The sequence below is a fragment of the Peromyscus leucopus genome, chromosome 14, assembly GCF_004664715.2.
Source record: "Peromyscus leucopus breed LL Stock chromosome 14, UCI_PerLeu_2.1, whole genome shotgun sequence".
NCBI lineage: Eukaryota > Metazoa > Chordata > Mammalia > Rodentia > Cricetidae > Peromyscus > Peromyscus leucopus.
Genome location: NC_051075.1, coordinates 87962712 through 87985534, shown reverse-complemented (window position 1 = coordinate 87985534; position 22823 = coordinate 87962712). Strand labels below are relative to the sequence as shown.

Below are 22823 nucleotides of genomic sequence, written 5' to 3'. Positions count from 1 at the left end.
AAAGAGGATGCACAATTCTGAGATTCTAGAATTCTACTTCTCTTGTCCTTTTTCTCTTCTACCTTGCTTTCAACTCCTACTTCTTCCAACTTCCCTTAACCTTATTTACTCAGTGATTTTTTATTAACTTTTGACTGTGTACCTTTTACTTTAACTGATGTTCAATTGAACCACTGTGGTTATGGAAGAGAAAAATAATGGAACAGCTTAAACCATATATGTATGATTTTGGTTTCCTTAAATTATGATATTCTCCAGTTTTGGAAAGAATGAGTGAGCAGTACTCATTCATGGAGAAATTGGTTGACTCCAGCCTCAGAATAAAGCAGCCATTGTTCAGTTTGAGCTCAACACTAGCCTTTTCAAGCACACACGGAAGCAACAGAATGAAAGCCAGGCATTGTTTAGAGAAAGAGCAACAGTTTCTAAATTTTCTAAACTTGGGCTTATAGCGATCCAACATTTGCAGACTTGATAGTTGTCATTCTGTATTGAAAGTTATAATACAAATACTGTGGAAGGTATACTGCAAGAAAACTCACAAATAACATAGGTATTTCAATTCTTGAGAGAGTGGGGCATAAAAAAGATAGGTATGAAGTCCAACCTTGACATCCTGACCCCTACCCCTTCTCAACAACTAATCCCCTTTTCTTCTGATTATCAGCACCCACTTATGGTTGATCCTAGCATGGGTTTGGGTCCAAAGAAGACATTACGAATAATACTGGCATCTAGGCAAGTATAGGAAACTTGCCAGCATATGACTTCCTTATTTCTTGTTTTTCAGCAACAAGATGTGTGTAAATTGTGTGAAATTAACAGGGCACAGGGACTCTGGCAGACAGGAAGACAGAATTGAAGAAGGAAGTTGAACTTGGCTTTCACTCAGGACTGTATAATATTTCAATGTACACAGAAAAATCACGGACAATTTTACTTCCCACAAGAATTCACAGTAGCTGCTACACTCCTTAGAGAGTTAGCAAAAGACCAGGAAATCAAAAATATGTCAATACTCTGGACCATGATGTATCCATTGAGTCATCATCTCTGAGAAGGTTGAGGGTATCAAAAAGGCTAAAGTTAGTCAGAATACTAAAATGTACATCAAGCATTGAGATCCTCTTGTAGTAGCCACCAAAGGAGGAGTGTTAGCATATTGTGGGATCTGTTAAAAGTGTAAATTCTCACCCTGTTCCAGACAAACCCAATCAGAAATTTTGGAAGTATAGCCCAGGAATCTGACAGTCTTTCCTTTTGATTTTTAGAAGGATTGATGTTTCAGGACCACAGAACAGGGTCAAGTGTGACCTATGTGTATTTGTAGACTGTATCTCATAACCTCATCTGTTTTAGGCACATCACTCCCATACATTGTATATTTCATTGGTTACATAGTGATTAAAAGAGTTAATCTAACCCCCAAAACATAGAAAAGCAAAGCAAAAGTAGGTAAAAACGACTCCATCAAATTGCAAAGTTAAGAAGGAAACACTCAGATGATTGCAGAGGCAACCTTCGGAATGTGAACAAAACATTTGACAAGAGCCCAATTTACAGAGCTTAATATAAGGAATGCAAAAAACATAGCTGGAAGCTTAAAAAATGGGTATCTATTTGTTTAGTAAGTACAAACCTTTCATGGAAATTATCAGTGGCTTTGGGATATTAGAATATTATGAAATATTATAGATCTTTTTCAATTAACAATTCTTTGTATCTAACACTGTGACTCTTCAAGGAATTTTTTCCTGTCTTTAGCCACTAGTGGTTTTTAATTTTAATTCTATAAATAGGGCTGGGTATGTAGCTCAGTAGTAGAATGCCTGATAGCCTATACAGGAGCTTGGGCTCAGTTCTCAGCACTGAAAGTAAAACCTATAGATAAATGTTTGTTAGGATTAAACTATACTACTTATATAGAATACGTATGTATATTATACATATGTATGCAAAAATATATATCTATGTAGAAAATTCAATACACATTTAAATAAAAAATTTCAAGACAGGGTTTCTCTGTGTAGCTCTGGCTGTCCTGGAACTCAATCTGTAGTCTAGGCTGACCTTGAACTCAGAGATCTGCCTGCCTCTGCCTAACAAAGGCTTGAGATTAAAGGTGTGCACCACCACTGCCCAGAAACATCTTGAAATATTTTAACATTGATTCCATTTGCATCTCACTGCAGAGTTTCTATCAATAGCATTTTATAGAACATAATAAAGGATATATTATGTCTTTCTTAATCTTTTTAATCCACAACATGTGCCATATTTATTTTAAAACACTTACTTGTGAATCAAAGACTATGCTTAATTTGCACTGAGAGCGTGTATCCAAAACAAACTTGAGATTTAAGAATGGATAATTTACTTCAGATAGTTTCTATAGTTGCTGTTAGATATACAAGCTTTAGAAAATATTTTATCTGATTATATCTCTATTGTAACTGAAAATACCAGATATCCATTACACTCAACATAAAATCATACATTACATTTTATAGATAACATAATTACATAAGCTAGACAGAAAAATTCCATAACATAATGAAACTGTATGTTTACATTTAAGCCTGCCAATCTTCTAAACTAAAACTTCAAGCCTCTGTGATTAAAGGCCTGTGGGAGTTTTTATAGACAGTTACTGAAAGCAGTGAGCACTACGAACATCTGATTAAGTATGTACCTATCACAATAGGTTCATCGACGGAGCAGACTGTGGTGACAATCATTCTACTAGCTTATTCTTGGGGTGCAGTCAGTGTGATCTGAACAAACATCGATGCCTCAGAGAAGCAATTGGGGAACAGCTTAGGAAACTCATGTATCATGCCTCATTCAGTTCAGATAGTTCTCACTCAAGTTCTAAGGAGAGTGGAGATTGAGAACAAGCCGGGCTGATAGGGATGTGAGAAGAAATGAAGACACTGTCCTTTAGATTTTACTTTTGAGTTTTCTAGGCTTACGATTGTGAGTAGTTTAGAAAACAAATAAAAAAGGGTATATTCTATTCACCATTAATTTGTATCAGTTTTTATGTAAATGACAATGTCACATATATATTTTTTATAGAGTGACAAATTAAAAAAAAAAAAGACAAACAAGGAAATACAAATGAGCTGTAGCTTTGTAGTGACAACAAAGTCCCTGATTCACTTCTGTCTTAAACTTTTCCCCCAGAGACCTTGCTAAGTCGTAGCTTGTAACTGTTAACTCCTCAGGAGATCCTGGGGAAATTCATGAGAGGAAATGTAGAGGAAAGCAGACCCAGAGTAAATATGCAGAAGCAGGCAGAAGGAAAAAAAATCCTATTACTGGACAAGTCAGATGGTTTGAATGTGGTGGTTTGAATGAGGCCACAGGCTTGTATATCTGAAAGATTGGTTCCCCAGTTGGTAGAATTGGTTAGGAAGTGTGGCCTTGTTGGAGAAAGTATGTCACTAGGGGCTGGCTTTTAGGTTTCAAAAGTCCATGACATTTCCAGTTAGGTTTCTCTTTTTTTCTGCCTTGTGTGTATGGATCAGGATGTAAGAGCCCAGCTACTGCTCCAGCACCATGTCTGCCTAATGCCATGTTCCCTGCCATGATAATCATGCACTTCTAACCCTATGGAACTGTGAGGCCCAATAAACCTTTTCTTTTATGAGATATTTTGGTCATGTTGTCTCTTCATAGTGATAGAAAAGTAACTAAAACAGTTCTTGAGAGAACTTCATCACTGTTAAGATTCTCAAAAGTGAGGAGAATACAGTAAGTATTCTGTGTGAAGCAGCCTTTTCTGTGGTAATCAGAGGGGTAGGTGGAAGGTAGTGGAAAACTCAAAATTTAGTGGATCCAGCTCAGATCTAATTCAGCATATTTTCTGCTTGAATGTTAGATAACTCCGCATGGATATCCTGAAGGTGTTTGAAAATCAGTTAGTTCATACATGGAGTTATCATCAAGAAGAGAACCAGTAAGAAATAGATGGACTACATTCCAAGTTATCTCATGACCTTTAAGAATTCTTGATTTAAGGAGTCGTCATTCCTGTTTGAGTAGTTGAAAGAAAACCACAATGAGCAGTACAGACTCAGGATTAGTAACAAGTTAGCTGTGAGTATCACAAGCCTGAGAGGAAAAAGAGACGAAATAAGTGTTTTTGGAATTTAGAAGGACAGATTCATGTAGAAATTTCCACAGTGATAGAATGTTAATGGAAAAAGGAGAGCCTAGGATGATACCTTGAGGTATTCAATATGTCATTTTTCTCTGTTGGATAAACTCAACTGAAAGAGTAAGGTCAGGAAACTCATGCTGTATGATGGAGAGAGGTAGGATAATTCTGAAGATGAAGGTGGCACACTGGACTTTCAATCCTAGTCTCATTCTCCCGTGTGTACAGTAGTTTTCCAAATGGCACCATGGTGGAACTATTGGCATCAAAAGCCTATTTTAATGAATATTTTTAAAACAATCCTCATAACTTCAACTTCCTACAAATACCTAATCCCAAGTTCTTTTCCATTTTAAGTACTATTTATGAAGAACATCAATTTTCTCATATGACATCTATAATTTCTCTTGTTAGTATCATATGATCATTCCAACCTATTCATTTCTTTGTGATATTTATCACTTCTAAGAAATTGGCTTATAAACTTTTTATTTTTTAAATTGTTTTTTAAAATTATATATGTCTGTACTATACATTAAGCCTATTCTTCCTGCCTGTTCCTCCTCCTTCTTCTCCTTCCTCTCCTTTAGTCTTCCTTTCCTTCCAGACTACTTTACTTCTGCTTTTGTTACATATGTACCACAGGCCTTCAAATACACAATTCTTGTGTGCTTCTTTATTTTTCAAATGTTTGAGGGGTTTGTTTAGATCTAATGTGTTCAGAATTGCACCTCCAGTTCTTAGTACACTGACTGATGTTTAGTATGTGCTCAGTAAATGGGTGTTGAACAAATTAATCACTGCAGACGTTTATTTCTTATTAGTTCAATATTGCAGTCCACTTTAGAGATAATACTTAGACTTTTCCTATCCATTGTTTACATTTATTGCTGGTTCACTTTTATTCATTCAGAAATCATTCCCTTGTTTGAAACTTCTTCTTGTGTGAATCTTTTCTGGGGAGACATGAAAATATCTATGTATCCCAGATAGCATACGAACAACAGACCAAAGAGAGGGCTTGGTGAAAGAAAGATTTTAACTAGGACTACTTACAAGAGTGTGGGTGAAAGTGTGCTCACAGACACATGGGAGGCTTAAAGGCAGCTACACCGCTGAGGAAAGACTTCTCCGCCCCAGTAATGGTTAAGCATCTATACGCCCTTTGGGAGCAACTTTATAAGCCCTCCCTCTAGTAACTCTTAACTGTCTACAATTCCTTCCAAAGGGAACTTGTAAGCCACAGCCCCGTGACTGAAAATAATGGATCTAATGTTATGCAGGCTTTTGAGAAAGATCGGTTGACTCTTTAAGTAGGCAACAGCCATGCAATGGCAGGCTGAGGGACAGGAATGGAAACCACAGATGCAGTCACCAAGAGTTGCAATTTATTGGGAAAAACAGTGCAGAAATTGTTATAGTGAGATGTAGTGATCTAAGGCAAAGAGAAGTAAGTGTTGGGAAGACACGGAGCAAGGGTCCTTGGCCCAGCGCAGAGGAGGCATGTTTCTAAAAGGTATTCTCAAGGACAGAAGAAATGATGGGGTTGACAAGAGAGCCATGATATGTAACATTTATGGTGAGTCTTTAGACCTAAGGGTCTTTGTGTTTCTGATATCTATTCCCTCAATAGCTAGCTAGGTACCATGTTCTAGAGACAGGTAACTTTAAATTTTCTAAAGTATTTGATGCTGTGTCCTTCTGCTGTTGCCCTGTCTTGTTGCTCTTCTCATCCAGGAGATAAGATTCTGTTTTAGTAGCGACACAATGACTCCTAACAGCCATCATCAGTGAAGCATCCTCCTGTAGTACGTGGATAGTAATACAGAGACCCAAAAGCAGACAATGTGAAAAAGTGTAGGGACCTTGGCACTTTCACTCCCAAATGGGATGTCTTCCCATTCAGAAGGGCTCAGGGAACTAGGCAGAAAAGAAAGCAGAAAAATTATAAGAACCAGAGTGGATGGAGGACACCTAGGAAACCATGTCTTCCAGATTCAGCAGGACTGATGTCCATATGAACTTTTGGAAACTGTGAGAGTATGCACAGGATTTGCACAGGTCCAAGCTAGATGGGGCTCCAGTGCTGAGAGGGACAAGAAGACAAAGTTTCCCATCCCTAACCAAGAAGCTATCTCTTAATGACAACAGTTTGGAAATAGAAACATTAGTTTTCTCTAGTGGGTTTACAAGTCACACTCAAGAGCAGACCCCATGCCTAGCAGTAGGCATCATGATCAACACAAAAGGAAATCATAGGTATTTTCGTGGATGTGTTTTTATGTGTGTCTCATATTGCTTGTTTAAGCATTTATTTACCTCGCTGGTCTTGTGATTATAGATTATGGTTTTCAATTTTGTGTTTTTATAGTTTTTACTTCTTACTGTATATGAATCTATACATGTGTGTTTCCTAGGTTTTGTTGGGAGGGGGTTGTTTGTTTTTATTTGCCTGTTTATTTTTTAAAGATCGAAAGGGGTCATGACCCACAGGTTGGTCGTGACCCACAGGTTGAGAACTACTGCAGTAGGCTGTCCACAATCCTTTATGGTTACCAATTTTTATGGTAAACTTTATGGTACCAAGATTTACCAAGTCTTACTTGCCTGCTTTCAAATGTAAAGTACTGCTTTCTAGTTGCCCTAAATATACAGAGCCAAATGTTAGGTTCAAGTTTAATTTAATGTAGGCACTTTAATTAATAAAAAATGAGACCAAGCAAGAGAAAAATATTTTATCTTCAATTGCAAATGTATCTTTAATTACTAGCATGGTGTCCTTGGGTTATTAAATATTTATGTTTTGTGTGATTGAGCAATACAACCTTAAGATTCTGAACAGTGAAGGCTGATGTGATTGAATGCATTTGTAAAGTGTATATTCATTAATTGGTAGATATATTTTCAAATACAGTTACACTGATGACAAGCCAGAACAAAGTAGCAATGTAGAAAAAAACTATAGAAAATGGCAATGTAACTATGGCTTTATTATTACAGAATTTCATGATGATTAATCAGCAAAGAAAAATTAAATTCACAAAATACATCATTATTGGGGTGACTTTTCTTTCTTTCTTTCTTTCTTTCTTTCTTTCTTTCTTTCTTTCTTTCTTTCTTTCTTTCTTTCTTTCTTTCTTTCTTTCTTTTTTTCAAGACAGGGTTTCTCTGTATAGCTTTGCGCCTTTTCCTGGAACTCGCTTTGGAGACCAGGCTAGCCTTGAACTCACAGAGATCCGCCTGTCTTTGCCTCCTGAGTGCTGGGATTAAAGGCGTGCGCCACCACCGCCCGGCTTGGGGGCACTTTTCTTAGTCACTGTAGTTGCTTTATGTGTTTATAGACATTAAGACACTAAACTAAAAGTAAAATTCAATACGATTTAAATTATAAAATTCATAAGGTGTCAGTTTTTATTTTTAGAACCAATCATCTAACTAAATATGTTTAATGTTAATGATTTGTTTAATGATTATACACAAAGTAAGAATATGCAAATAACAAATATATTCAGCATTCTCATTAGCATTTTCATTTGATCAAGTTAATGGGAAACTATATAATTGCTCGGAAAAAAATACATACTCTAACTACATTAAATCATATTATGAGAAAAGTTGATATTTGCACTGATACCATTCAAAAAAAAATTGCTACCTTTTTAGATGGCACTTTTTGTCTCCAAAGGAAATGTTATCAACTAGTTATGACATCACTACAAGTATTTACTCAAATATTTTTAGGAAAAAGAGCAGATCTGTGGTGATTATGCTACATTACTGTGCCAGGCATTGTTGTATATAATGACTGAATATCATCAAATCCATCTTAAATCGTATTATTGGCAAATGTAATTCTCCATTGGTTTACTACAAAAACTTGGACTTGATAGTGATCTGTGGCTCACTGAGTGATGACACCTCCAGCTATTTCCATAGGTGAGGGATCTCTTTTTTTACTTGATATCCTATGGAAAAATAAGAGAAAAGGTCCATATGTTAGTGTCAGATCATCACAAATGTGCATGCTTATGTTTGGGGATGGAGTCTTTGTTGAGGGACGAGGATAATGAAGTTCCTCAATGCAAAATTTCAAGAGTGGAATATTCTAAGGCCTCTCTGAGGACTACCATATATTTACTATGGTTTCCAAGTAATCATATTTAATGGCCTATTTTTAAGTATGTGAGTTAAAACTACAAATTTCTTGGAAATTTATTTTAAGACAGGCTATTTTAATTTAGTATGACTACATAAAACACACGTGAAGCTCTTCATAGTGCCTAAGGGTAATTATCAACAGTGGTTAGACAGGCTGCTGGGTACATATGACTGAAATCTCTTAGGAGTAATCTCTAATTCTATTTTGGGAGTAGGCGGAGGAGGCTTTGTGGTTGATGATGTGTGTTTTATTCTTTTCTGTTCATAAAAAATTTATTTCATTTTAGCCATGTTCTTAATCTTGGGTCTGATTATAGAACACAGTAAATTTTAAATTATGTGGAAAATAATTTTTACTTAATAATATGAATAATTTATCTTAAATATATCCATTACAGCTAAGTCTGTGACTCAATGGTAGAGCTCTTGCCTTAGCATGCACTGGTCTACTTTAGCTCAATCCTCAGTACCGCAGAAAATCTCAAAACAAACCAATAAAATATATACTAGAGTAATTCAAGATTTTGTGTTTAATAATAACAACACTATGTATGTTTTAGAAAAAGAATTGTGCATTTCTGTTCAAACAAAGAAGAAATATAATTATAGCTAATTCATGGGGAACTCCACTGCATTGTCTATCTGTGGTGTAGTTTTGTATGTGAGGCCTCATGAGCCCATTTAACCAATGTGAACTTTGTATGATGTGTGTTGATAACAAGTAACGATCAAGAACCATCTCTCTAGGTGTTTTATTGGGCTAGCAAACTGTGTTCCTTCAAAACAGTGTGATTGTTGTGGAATATCCAGGCAAGCAGAATGACTGAGTGGTGCTTCCAAATATTTAAAGCCATATAAAGGAAAGTCAATTAACTGCATGTTTCTTCCCTTAGAAAATGATTTTTAATTATTTGGACTTCAAAAAAATTATATTGGAACTCATAGAATATCTTCTTAGACAATGTTTAAGGTCTTGGAGCAGTCAGTTTGTTTTGGTAGATGTTAAACTAAATGTTTAGAAAATGTTAAATGATTAGAAGAGTTGAAACCAAGTAGATACATTTTTAAAAAATCATTGTTGCATTTAAAAAGAAATGAATTTGAGTGTCCTTGGGCAAAGCATCCATTCCATTTGCCATGTATGTGGCCCCTTATTATGGCTGTTTACCTCCTCACTTTGGTTTTTTATTATTCCTGCCTGGTTGTCAAGTCCAGTAATTAGGTTTCCTAGCTTGCTTCTGAGGAAGCAATATGTGTACATTTACTGTGCAGTTGATTGAGCAAACTTTCATTTGTAGTTATCAAATGTCAAAGAGAAACACATAAAGATTATTGATATTCAAATTAAATATATACTTGTATTCATGTATAATGAATGAGCAAATGAGCATGATACTTTTTTCTTTTTATTGATTCTCTCATATAATACATCCCAACTGCATCCTCTCCCAGTTTTTCTTTTAAATTAAAAGTAAGCAAGTTATCTATTGTCAGCACTAAGGAAGTCAAGATATTTTCAAATTCTGAGATTTAGAAATAGAAAAATTGACATATTCTGGCAATGAAAGCAGCAAAGGAAAAATATTTGCAAAGAATACATAATATCAGATGTTGGCACTCTTTTTATTGGTATGACATGAGGCCTCATTGACTATGTCTTTCAATAAATATATATTAAAACTTGAACAAAACTTGTCAATATATAGGAAGCCACAGTGATGAATAGGTCTTCAGATAAATGTAACTAAATTATACAATATGTGTCTTATGTGAGTTGGTTATTTTTCTAAATAATGTGATCTGGAAACATCATAGTTTAGTTTGCTGTAGGAAAACCTAGGGAGAAAACTGATAAACATTTTAATTGGAAGAACCCATAATCCTTCTGTACCTGTAAATTCTTCATGAAATCAACCCCCTGTGGTCATTTCCCTTACATGTAAAGTCTAAATGATGTTTCCATAGACCGATCCCACATAAAGCTGTATTGAACACCTTCATTCTCAGGTCCTGGTATTGTCCATTCCCTCCCTTTTGAGTTACATTAACTTACCTCAGCTTGAGCATCACCAAGAAAAGAATTCCACAGGTAGCAATCATGCACAGGACAGCATAGACTAGTTCTCCTGGGAAGGAAAGATAAGCAATTCATTGGATATGCTAATGTGGATGGGGGCAGGGAGCCCAGCAAGCTTCAATCCTGCCTAAAGAACAACAGGTAGTTAAGGAATGCTGAGAACTGGAAAAATACTCTTCCCCAAGACAGAGCACATTAACTGGTCATCCAATACCAAATGGCCAGTCTTGAAAACACGCATACAAGTAACCTACAAACTGAGATGGTTATCTTAGTAATATATGTACATATACTTATATTTATGTAGCAATAATTACTGAATGAAGAGGTCATGAATTTGAAAGAGAGCAAGGAGGTGGGCATGGGAAAGTCTGGAGGGAGAATAAGGAGGGGGAGAAATGATGTAATTATATTATGATCTCAAAAAAAAGAATTTTTTTTAATTCATTGGATTTTTAGAGACAATAAGCACCATTTTCATAGAGAATTTTTAACTGACCATTGAAGGGAGACTTGAACCCAGTCAGAGTAACTTCCTTTGAATGCTTTCTTTTATATGAGGTAATGTCTTTGACATTAGGAGTTGGATAATCTGAAAGAAAATAATAAAAATTATATTGAATATTTAAGACTTATACTTTGTCTTTATCAAATCATTATAATTTGTTTCATATCATATGAATTTATGACAGCAATCCAGTTCCATGACACCATTTTCATAAATCCAATGATTTATATGAAAGTGGAAATGCTAAAACTTTAATAGCGTATCCCTGTCATGTTTAATCAGCCAATTTCATTGAGGAAATATTTTCCCTACAAGCTTTGATTAGAAGAAAAGACCCCAAGTTCTAGAATGACTCACTGAACCTTGCCCATGGAGGAGAGACAGGAGAGGGTATTTTAGGCTTCCCGTTTGGATACTGGAGAAGGCTCCTTCACACAAGTGATTATTTCAATGATACCACGTTTTCCAAAGAACCGCTGATAAATGGCTTCCTACAAAGGAAAGTCTCTAAGCATGCTGGTGCCCCTCCGCTCAGACCTGAAATCCCCCGCCTTAGTTCCGCGGTCATATCTCTGCGCTCTCACCAACGTGAAGACCTTCCGTTTCTATCGTTGAGACTGATTTTGACCTTCCTGAAGGACTACTGCTGGCTCCTCTGGAGACTTAGTTGTCTTGGGCATTTCTGAGAAATTCAGTCCTTTTAGATGCTGCCTGCCTTACTACTCCAAAAGGTGTGCTTCTTTGTGGCCAGGTCAAAAACTGTATTTTCCTGCTGTGTATGTTTTCACTGACTTTTACCCTTCAAGAAAATAAAATCCTGATGATTAATTAATGGATCTATTATAGCCAATTAATCACACATAACATCAGCTGAATTCAAAACAGAAAGAAGAATGCAAAATGAAACAGCACGCAAGCAAATTTGTTTGGTGACTCAGGTCAGATTGGAAGCATTTAAGAAACGGGATGAAGGAAAACCTCCACATAGGAAAGCTTGGCTGTCCTCTATTATGGATTGTTTCATGAATTCCCAGACCTAGAAATATAACTATGAATATATATATATATATATATATATATATATATATATATATATATATTTACAACATTATAGTTCATCAAAACTGGGAAATTTATACCCAATGACATCCAAAGGTAAGGCTCTGAGAAAGAAGGTAGATTGTAAGATACACTATGAAAGCTTGCAGCCAATCTTCGCTCCATATAGCCTATTGCCAGGCATATAAGTTCTACATTACTAATCATCAGTACATTAGGAAATTCAGGAACAGAAATTTCTGGGTGGATCAGGAAGAAGCCCAAATAAGAAAAAAAAAAATTGTAAAAAATGATTTGGCATTAGAAACTTATTTTCAGGAACTCTAACCTCTAACTCATTTAAAACATTTTAAGTTCATACTACTTTTCATCTCCAGGTCTTAGTAATTGAAAAATATACTCTGTCGAAAATGAATAGGTGTACAATTTGGGCATTTTCCAGTTTTGTGCTTATGAAACACATTTTGTTATTTGTGTTATTGCCCTGAGCCATTTATACTAATGGTTCTTGAGGAGGAGGATTAATTTTAATCATCTTGTAAATACAGGCTTTCTATAAAATAAGTGATAATGCAATTATAGCTAATACATAATAATATGAAGAAAAAATGATCCTTTTTTAATTTTATGGTATTTTGGTAGTTTTAGGCATTATCATGGACTCTGCAAATATATATAATATATACATTGAATGATTAATTACTCAAATAATATGAATTTTTCTGGAAATTTCTATGCTAGGGATGCTTGTCTTGGTTTGATATCATAATTTAACTTATCATTGAGCATGAAAAATCTATTATTCTGGCAAATTATGCAATCTTTTGTATATAGAACTAAGATAATTGCTAGATGGCTAGAAAAAAATAGAAGAAATTATTTTATTCAGTAAATTTCATTCCCATGGTACTCATGAGCAAAATCTAAAAGATTAGTGACATAAGTTTTAAATAGGATTCCAGGAAAATGTATCTACCAGTCACTATACTACTTAAATATTGCTCCCTGGCAGGACACTGAGTATCAGCAAGAAAGGTTAGAGTTACCAAGGGTTTCTTGGCTACTGAAGCCCAGTGGATAGTCTTCCTTAACTTTTATGAAAGGTGGGGTTTTATTACCATAAAACTGAAGTTGGTAGAGTTGATAGTTACCTCAGTCCCATATCATCTGTCGTCTTTATTGTAATCTACATTTTAGAGAAATGAAATGTTTTTTAAATACATTATAAATTTTCTGTACATTTGGTGGTAAATCTAGATTTACTTTAACATTATAGTAAGAACAAATTTAAATAATATTCTCTTCAGAAATATGGAAATTTCTATTTTTTGTTTATCAGCATTCTCACAGATACTGGAGGTATGTCCTTGATCCTATATACCTCTTCAGCACTGTGTGCAACAGGTCCATGGCCTGATGTCATCACTAGGTGACTGTGTCTCAGGAAATCTCATCCCTCTGTCTCATCCTCTTCTCAGTAATATATGTTGTAGCTGTCTTCAGAAAACTCCATTCAAGGATCAAGGGTTTCACACAAGCTGTTACACTGAAATTATTTTTTTTCAAGACAAGTCGGCCTGCAATTTTCCCTTTATATTTCACTATTGGCAGATCAACCACCTAACTCCACATTGCCACTCCTGCTTTCTACCAAACTATAGGATATAGAAAAGAGAGTTTTAAACAGTATTTTAACTGATCTGTTGGCATCCAAACTATCTTCTAGATTTGTGTAGGAAATTAGAATTTCTTATTACTTTGAATTTAGGGAATCAATTAGAAGAAGAATGATCAAGCGTGACAATCCATAGCACGGAAGCCATGATTAACTTAAAAACTGGTGTCACAGCTCAGTCAGTAAAGTGTTTCCTATGAAATCAGGAGGACTGGAGTTCATCCCCTAACACCCATATCAAAAGCCATATGTGGTGGTAACCTTTTGCATTCCCAGTACTGAGGAGGCAGCGGCAGGGAAATGCCTGTGGATGGATGATATCCATCCGCAGTGAATTTGTGAATCTCAGATCCCAGTAGCAGACTTGTCTCAAAATAATTATGTGAAAAAAATCTTAAAAAAGAAGTATTTTTTTTTAAAAAAAGAAAAACCCAAGGTAGGTGACTTCTGAGGTATGGCTCCTGAGGTTGAATGATTTTCACATGTACATTAGTTTCATTCACACATAACCATGCATACACATAAAAGCATATATAAGCACAATTGAAACTAGACTGTTGTAGCTGCCAATGGTGTCATATTTAAGGGGATTCTGTTCGAAGCATGTTAATTATATGTTAAATTATATTGTGTAGAGGATCTTTTCAGAGCTTTGAAGTTTTACATTTCATCAAAGAGATGAGACAGTAAGTGGTATATTATAAAATAAAATGCCAGCTGGGCGGTGGTGGCGGCAGCACACGCCTTTAATCCCAGCACTCGGGAGGCAGAGGCAGGTGGATCTCTGTGAGTTCAAGGCCAGCCTGGGCTACAGAAAATGAAATATAATGCCTTATTTTTTTCTAACCATACAACATACAGAAGTTTAGCTTTCTGAGTACAGCAAATAAAACCTGTGCAGTGATTTTAAAAAAAGATACAGATAGATATACAGCATTTCAGTAAGAATGTGATATTGCTTATGAGGTGTAAATAGCAAAAAAATATATGTGGTGAGAGAGAAAATTTGTGCAATCCAGATATCTGTTATGGACTTGACATTCTCTGTTTAGGAAACCACTTTAATTCTTTAATGTGTAATTGTATGAACATATGTCACAGCACATATGTGGAGATAAGAGCACAACACTGTGGAGCCAGTACTCTCCTTCCAACTTTATGTGGGTTACGGGGATCAAACTCTGGTCATCAGGCCTATGCAGCAAGTGCTTTCACGTGCTGAGCCATATAGCTGGCCCTTAAAGAGTGAGTAGTTGAGAACTTGAAAACAAATATGCCTATATCACAAAGCATAGGTTGTCCTGAGAGGCCTGTGATCCCTTTAAGTAAATCACATAATTTTAAAACACTGGGCTTTGAGCATTTAAAGTCTCCAACTTAAGTCACTTCCATGTCTCATGCACACTCACAGGGATTGTCCTTTATCTGTTGGCAGCTACAATACAGAACTGGAAAAACTTTAATACACTCGTATTAGTAACTTTTCAGTGGGAGAAAATGAGTGCATCGACTTTAGAGGACCAGAAGTGTGGGCTGTCCGTTTTTAGAGACTTTCCCACAGGTTCCTCCCTAGGACATGTTTAATTATGCTCATAAAGGGCATTTTATACAAATATAAGTATTAAAATTTTAGAGGAAAAAAATCCCAATCATTTAGAACCACATTGTGGTTGCTCAAAAAATACTTTAGGTTGTCTCACAAGATATTAGCTTCTTTGTAAATACGTGTTTTCTAACTATTCTGCTGCTTTACATAAGCTACAAATATATATTGATAATTAGAAATAAAAATAAGTTAAAGCACTATAGATAACAGGGTTCGTGAGGCATGGGTAGCATGAGGAGAGGCCAGCTATTGGTGTCTTGCATTGGCCTTAGGATCTCCTGCAATTTGCTAAATGTTTGGATTGGACTAATATTTATTTTGCTTTTAAGTCTGTATCTGGTTTATCATTCTACTAAATTAAGGTAATACTTTTTAGCTAATAATGAAAATTAAGCTAGGCAGAGCATGTTGCATAAAGTAGAAGCCATATTTTTTTCTTCTTTAGACAAGTATGTTTTGACAGTAGTTACACTTTAGCATTCATCATGGAATATTTAAATATGAAGATTCATGCATCTTATCGTTCCAGGATTTGATTTAATCGTTCAAAAATGAATTGGACATAAAATACTATGTAGTTACAATTCTGGAAATCTCTCCCGATACTCTAGGGCAGTCGAAATAGAGAAGGGTGAAAACATACGGTGAAAGAAAGCAATTCTGCCAAGGTGGATGAGAGAACTCTTACAAGGTCCCATCCCGGCATGAAGAACTACAGACATTAATGACGACTGAGAGCTGAAGAATCAGTCTGCTTCAGGGTGATCCAGTCAAAAGTGGTTAGTCCTAAACATATATAATGTGAGGGGTACTAAATAAAATCAATAAGTTGTATTTATAAATATATATGTATAAATAAATAACAATAATAATAATAATTAAAGAGTAAGAAGCAATGAATTTGAGGAGTAGGGGGACATGGGAAGATTGGAGGGAGGAAGGGAGGGAGAGGGAATTTGATATACATGCAATATTCAAATCTTAATGTCCCCCCAAATAAAATATTAACAAAAGAGAAATTGTCATAAGCCATGTAAACCTCTTATTATGGTAAGCTAGTGAAACTGGAATTCTTAATAAGAGAGAGGGGATAGGGGAGGGCCAGGGAGGGAAAAAGTCTGGTTTATGTTTATTAGATATAGGAGTCAAAAAACTTAATTGGTAGAGAAATGTAACCAGACATAGGGACAGTAAGAACTAAGCCAGCACTGAATCAGTAGAAGGCACCCTGTTGAAAGTTCTTTTGAGCTAGGTACCTGGCAGCATTTAAAGAATAAAGACAATTAAAAGCAACAATATGTCCATTGTAGGACAGGAGTGCTGGAATGGAACAGTGAGAGAAGCTGACCGGATCAAAGCAGGCACGGAGAAGTGTTGGAAGTAGCTATTAAGGCTGTAGACATATGCTTCGTGTACTTTTTCAAGGTAATAACTACCACATGTAGCATAAACAAAATACTCTTTTAAGGCTGAGACTGTTGCACAAGGAGAACAGTAACTGAAGATGAGGGGACGGAATCACGGCAACCTGGATACTTACAACACCACCAGCAAAATCTTCACTTGCAGAGCCCTGTCACACGTCACAGTGGGTCAGGATGGCCAATTGCTCCTTGAAGGCAAGCCCTGTCAACTGGTTTATGCGGTCTTTCACTTGTCAGAGTATCTTGCCTCCCAACCAAAGTAGACACCACCAGAAACTAGTGAGCTCTAGGGTCTTATGTGACTGTGTTGTTATGAAAGTCCCCAACACGTGCTTCTGGGGAGTTTATCTCCACCAAACCCAAGTGCTGACACAACAACAGAATATAAACCCAACTTTTACAAACTCAAAGAATTTTGGTAGTGGGGGAAAGCTTAAGCAGCCTTTGTGGTGACTGAAAACAAAGACAATCAAACAAACAAAGAACACCTGGCCCCTACAGAGAGGCAGCAGAAAGGAAAGAGAGGAAGAGAAACTGTAGCATAGAGGCACACTGCTTAGACGTCACTACTGACTCACATAGGTCATGAGGCAAGTTTATACCATGCCATGCTATTTTATCTAGTTTGAAAGCTGATTGGTTGATGGCAACAAGTGAAGAGAATAAAAGCTATTTGAGTGCTTGTACAGTTTACAAGGCAGTGAAGTAGTGATTTTTGAATATTCTTACAATGCTCTCAATGTTGTAGGGATTTTGATGGGCTCATGAAAAGAACTCCAACAGAAAATCTGGAAAACCTGATACCAATGGAAGATAAACTATTTGACATTACCAGTGAACTCCTAGCAAAGCTTTACTTGTTGCTTACCGGCCTCATCAAAGAGGCTTAATTTGTCTAAGCACCAAACATCCTTTTCTATAGATGTTCCCTGTTTTAGATAATATCCCGGAGTGTAGGTGCCAGAGCAGTAACTATTAAATGCCCACATATGGTGTTTTATGGGAAGAGTCTGATGCTATTATGTTGCTGTCACACGAATACTTGGCTTTTAAGCCAGGAATACACACACTCATAATAAATGGCTTTTATGACTTCACATACACAGCCCTGATGCACAGAAAGTATAGAGGAAAGACTGCTTATTTTATGCAGGCTTGGCATGAACTTCATCCCCAATTATAGGCAATAAGGGGACTGGATGAAGCCAATGAAAGCATAGGCTGGAAAATGGAAAAGATAACACAATGCCTTCACATAATAAAGACTGCTATTGTTCAAATTGTAACAATATTGTTTTGGTTTTGGGTTTTTTTTCTTATTTCCCTCCATGATGTTAAATGTTTCTGTCCTCTATAGTGATGCCAAAATGTGAGCTGTCTCACTCATCAGTGGCAACTCTTTAATCTTTCTTTTTTTGGCATAACCACACAGCTAAGGTAGTCATGGATGATTCATGCATCATTTCATGCTCGGTGGCAGACTTTTCCTTCTTCCCTAAAAACACCTAAGCCTTTAAGAGCAGAGCTGGGAAAAAGTGAAGGTCAGAGACAGCTGTTCTCCTGTTGTTCGTGTTGAGGGTTTGTATATTTCAGGATTTCCAGATTTGAGCCGTGTGAAACATTTTCTGCAAAATAAGAAGCCAAGCCAAATTCACTGGGTTTCAGGTCTGCAGACAAAATGTGAACCAGCTGGATTTGATTGGTAACGTTTGTGTGCAAGAAAACTTAGTGGCAAAAATAAAGCCAGCATTTTCCCAAACTGGAATCGACGTGTCTTTGGGCTATCCCTTCCATCTATCTTCTCTGGAGAGAACTTTGAATTTTGAAAGGACCTCAAATAAAACGTGCCAGATAATTCTGTAGAGTATCTGTTTGGAATATTTGCCAACAAAAAGAAAAAACATGCGAATATGTTGTCTCTTATAGTCAAAATTCAGAGGTAAGAAGAAGCAGGGTCTCTATGTAACCTGTATTCAAGTTGCTGAAAGCATGCCTTCTACGCATGTACTTTAAAAAGTAAAAACCAAGAGGCATGCTCACATTGCCTTAAATCCACAAACATACACAGCAAAATCTGGCAATAGTGACATATAATGGCAAACTTACTGGGTTGGCTGATGGCAAAACTTTACCCCATATTCTATGTAAGTTTACATGGAAATTACTGTGTTTCTTTCTTTTTTGTTCCCCAGAGACAGAGTTTCTTTGCGTAGCCTTGACTGTCCTAGAACTAGCTCTCTAGGCCAAACTGACCTTGAAATCACAGAGTTCCACCTGCCTCTGCCTCTCTAGTGCTAGGATTAAAGATGTGCACACTACCACTGCCAGGCTCACTGTGTTTCTCATAAAAACATATGCAATGTAGATTTAAGCATACAATAGAAGCAAACAAGTGTATTATATTATGAGACAGGGCAAAATATTTACAAAGATTTTAATAGTTTTAAAAAAAGCAATAAAAGAATTTGAACTAGAGAAGACTTGTTTTACTCCAAATTTCAATTCAGTTACCTAAAAGAATGAGTACTTTTACACAGGTAAAGAAAGAAATGATGTAATTTTTTAAAATTTTGATCCTTCTTTTGGAAGGAAATGCACTTGCCTTTTGTCTATTGTGGAGCTTCAGTGCAGATGATAGCTGCCAGGACAATAGTATCGCATCAAGTTGCAAGAGTCACCATGGCAATTATGGCATAGTCAAATCTCTCATGTTGTATTTTGAGTGTGCAAATATGTAATATTAGCTAGCACTTCTCATCCAAGCGAATTTTACAATGAGAAGCATATGTTATGCATAATTTATTTCCCTAACACTTCTATATCATAGTCTATCATCAGAGAGCATCAGGGCAGGAGCTCAAGGCAGGGACTAATGCAGACGCCATGGAGGAGTACTGAGCAAGGAGTACTTGGCTTACTCATGGCTTACTCAGACTTATTTATTATACCTCCCAGAACTGCCTGCTGAGGGGTGTGGCACCAACCACAGTGATCTGGATTCAGACACATCAATTATCAATCTATAATATGCCTTAAATGCTGCAGGCTAATTCTATGAAGGTATTTTCTTGATTAAGATTCTGTATTTAGCCAGCACTGAAAGACACTTCATTCTGATTACAGGCATGATCAACCAAGAAGACATTACAATCCTAAACATGTATGCACTGAAGTTGGAGCTAAATGATATCATAGATCAAATGAAGTTGACAGACATCTAAAGAACATTTTACCTAAATATCACATGATGTACATTCTTCTCAGGAGTTCATAGAAATTTCTATAAAATAGATCCCATACTGGAATATAAAACAAATTAGAAAATAGAAAAAATTGAAGTAACTCCGAGTATCTTCCCTGACCATGATTTAATTAGCTGAAAATCAACAGCAAAAGTTATTTAGAAATTACACAAACTCATGGTGATTAAATAACACACTAAAGAAAGATGAATGAAGAAATAAAAAAGGAAAACATTTTAAATTCCTGGAAATAAGTGAAAATAAAAACACAAGATGCCAGAACCTGTGGGACACACTGAAAGCAGTCCTACGAGGGAATTTTATTGTACTAAGCACCTACATTAAATAATCAAATGTAATGCAAATAAATACCTTTAAGATGTACCTCAGGAGCTTAAAAAAAATCAACAATAAACCAAACCCCAAACCAGCAGATAGGAAGATATAAAACTAGGGGGAAAAAAAGACCAAAAAAAAAAAAAAATGAAGTAGAAACAAAAGCAACAAACAAAAACAATTCAAAGAATCAATGACATTCAGAGCTAGTTCTATGGAACGATAAAAGATTGATAGCCTCTTAGCCAAATTGACCAAAACAAAGAAAGAAATTATCCATATTAATAAATTATAGATCTGTAGGGGAGCACTATAACAGGCACCAAATAAAACCATAAGAGAATAGAATACTTCGGATTTGAAAACATATACTTAATTAAGTTGAAAATCCTAAAAGAAATAGATAGATTTCTGGACACATCTAAACCATCAAAATCAAGCCAAGAAGAGATCAACAACTTAAAAAAACCACAATAAATAAGGAGATAGAAACAGTAATAAAAAGCCTTCAGACTTTAGAAAAAGTCCAGGTCCAGATGGCTTCATAGCAGAATTCTGCCAGTAATTCCCAAATTATTCAAAAATTAGAAGTGAAAGGATTACTTCTATACAGCTGCCCTTACTTTAATTCAAAGCCAGGTGAAAATACAACAAAGACACAGAATAAGCAGTATTTCTGATGAATATATACACAACATCTTTTTTTAAAAATGTGCAAACTGTGCTGTGGAATATCATTTTAACTATGTAAAGATGTGTTACATTTGTTTATGCTGCATTTGTTTTATTACGTAAAGATGTGCTGCATTTGTTTCACTTTGCCTGCCTAAGGCACTGATTGGTGTAATAAAAAACTGAATAGCCAATAGCTAGGCAGGAGAAGGATTGGTGGGCTGGTGGGCAGAGAGAATATGTAGGGGGAGAAATCTAGGCTTGAGAGATGAAGAAGGAGGAGAGAATGAGGGAGAAAGAGAGGGACATGCCTGGGGTAAGAAGCCAGGCAACCAGACATGAGAAGCAGTGAAAGGAAGATATACAGAAGGTAAGAAAGGTAAAAAGGCCCAAGGCAAAACATAGATCAAGAGAAACAGGTTAAGTTATAAGAGCTAGCGGTCAAGGAGAAGATAAGGACGAGCATTCATAACTAATAATAGGTCTCTGTGTCATGACTGGTGAGCTGGTTGGTCCAAAAAAAAAAAAAAAAAAAAAAAAAAAAAAAAAAAAGAAAGCCTTCTACAAAAACTGAATAGAAGAACATAACTATAAAGCCATTGTTTTGGTTTGCTTTCATATTGCTGCAATAAACACCATGGCCAGAAGAAACCAGGGGAGAAAAAGCTTTATTTCACTTTATGGCTTACAGTTTATTATGAGGGGAAGTCAGGGCAGGAACTTAATGCAAGAACCTAGAGACAGGAGCTGAAGCAGAGGTCATTGGAGAAGTTTACTGGCTTATTTCCAATGGGTCACTCAGCTTGGTTTTCATACAAGCCAAGACCATCTGCCTATGGTAACTGCCTACAGTGGGCTGGGCCCTCTTGCATCAATCATTAATCAAGACAATGCCCCACAGACTTACTTACAGGCAAATCTAATGGAAACATCTTCTCAGTTAAGGTCCCCTCTTCCCAAATGGCTTTAGTTTGTGTCAAGTTGACAAAACTAAGCAGCAAGTCACCTTCCCCAATCACATTGACTTTATTCTGAGATGCATGAATGGTTTAACTTCAGCACAACAATAAATGTATAGTAAAGACTATATATAAAAGAAAAACTCACAGCCAGTATGACCCTAAATGGTAAAAACCTGGAAGAAATTCCACTAAAATAAGAAATGAGACAGGTCTGCCCACTATTTCCACTTCTTTTCAATATAGCACTTGAAACTCCAGCTAGAGCTATAAGACAAAATAAAAGGGCACAAAGAGGAAAAGAAGAAGTCAATGATATTTATTTACAGATGATATGATAGTGTCTTAGGGTTTCTCCATGACCTTCCACATCACAGTCAATCACGGAAGGAAGTCAGGGCAGGAACTGAAGCAGAAATCATGAAGGAATGTTGCTCACTTACTAGCTTGCTTCCTATGGCTTACTCAGTCTGCTTTTTTATAACACAGAGGACCATCTTTCCAGGAAGGGTACCTCCTACAGTGAACGGGGCCCTCCCACCTCAATCATTAATCAAGACCATGTCCCACAGACTTAACTACAGGCCAAAATTATGAAGGCATTTTCTCAGTTAAGATTTCCTCTTCCCAGATATATCTATGTTGGTATTAAATTGACAAAAACTCACCAGCACAGATAGGATCCATAATAGAGCCCAATGATTCCACCAAAGTATAAATGATCAACACTTTCAGCGAAGTCCCAGGATACCAAATTTACTTGCAGAAAGAAGTCACTTTTCTATACAGAAATAACAAGCATGCTGAGAAGGAAACCATGGAGTTACTGCCATTTACATCAGCCTCTAGAACTCTAAAGTGTGTAACTAAGGAAGAGAAAGTCTTCTACAATGAAAAACTAAATCTCTAAAGAAAGAAATTTGGGAAGACACTAGAAGATCGAAA

The 22823-nt window shown here is 36.2% G+C and overlaps 1 protein-coding gene across 1 annotated transcript in view; it reads right to left on the bottom strand.

Moving 5' to 3' along the window:
• Nucleotides 1-7408: 7408 nt before the first annotated feature.
• Gfral (GDNF family receptor alpha like) overlaps nucleotides 7409-22823 on the bottom strand; it is a 47273-nt gene continuing 31858 nt past the window's right edge. The window contains exons 8-10 of the mRNA XM_028864400.2: nucleotides 10897-10989; nucleotides 10374-10446; nucleotides 7409-8127 (exon numbers count right to left, since the gene is read on the bottom strand). Of these exons, the coding sequence (XP_028720233.1) occupies nucleotides 8064-8127; nucleotides 10374-10446; nucleotides 10897-10989 (230 nt within the window). The 3' untranslated portion in view covers nucleotides 7409-8063. The remainder of the gene's footprint in view (nucleotides 8128-10373; nucleotides 10447-10896; nucleotides 10990-22823) is intronic.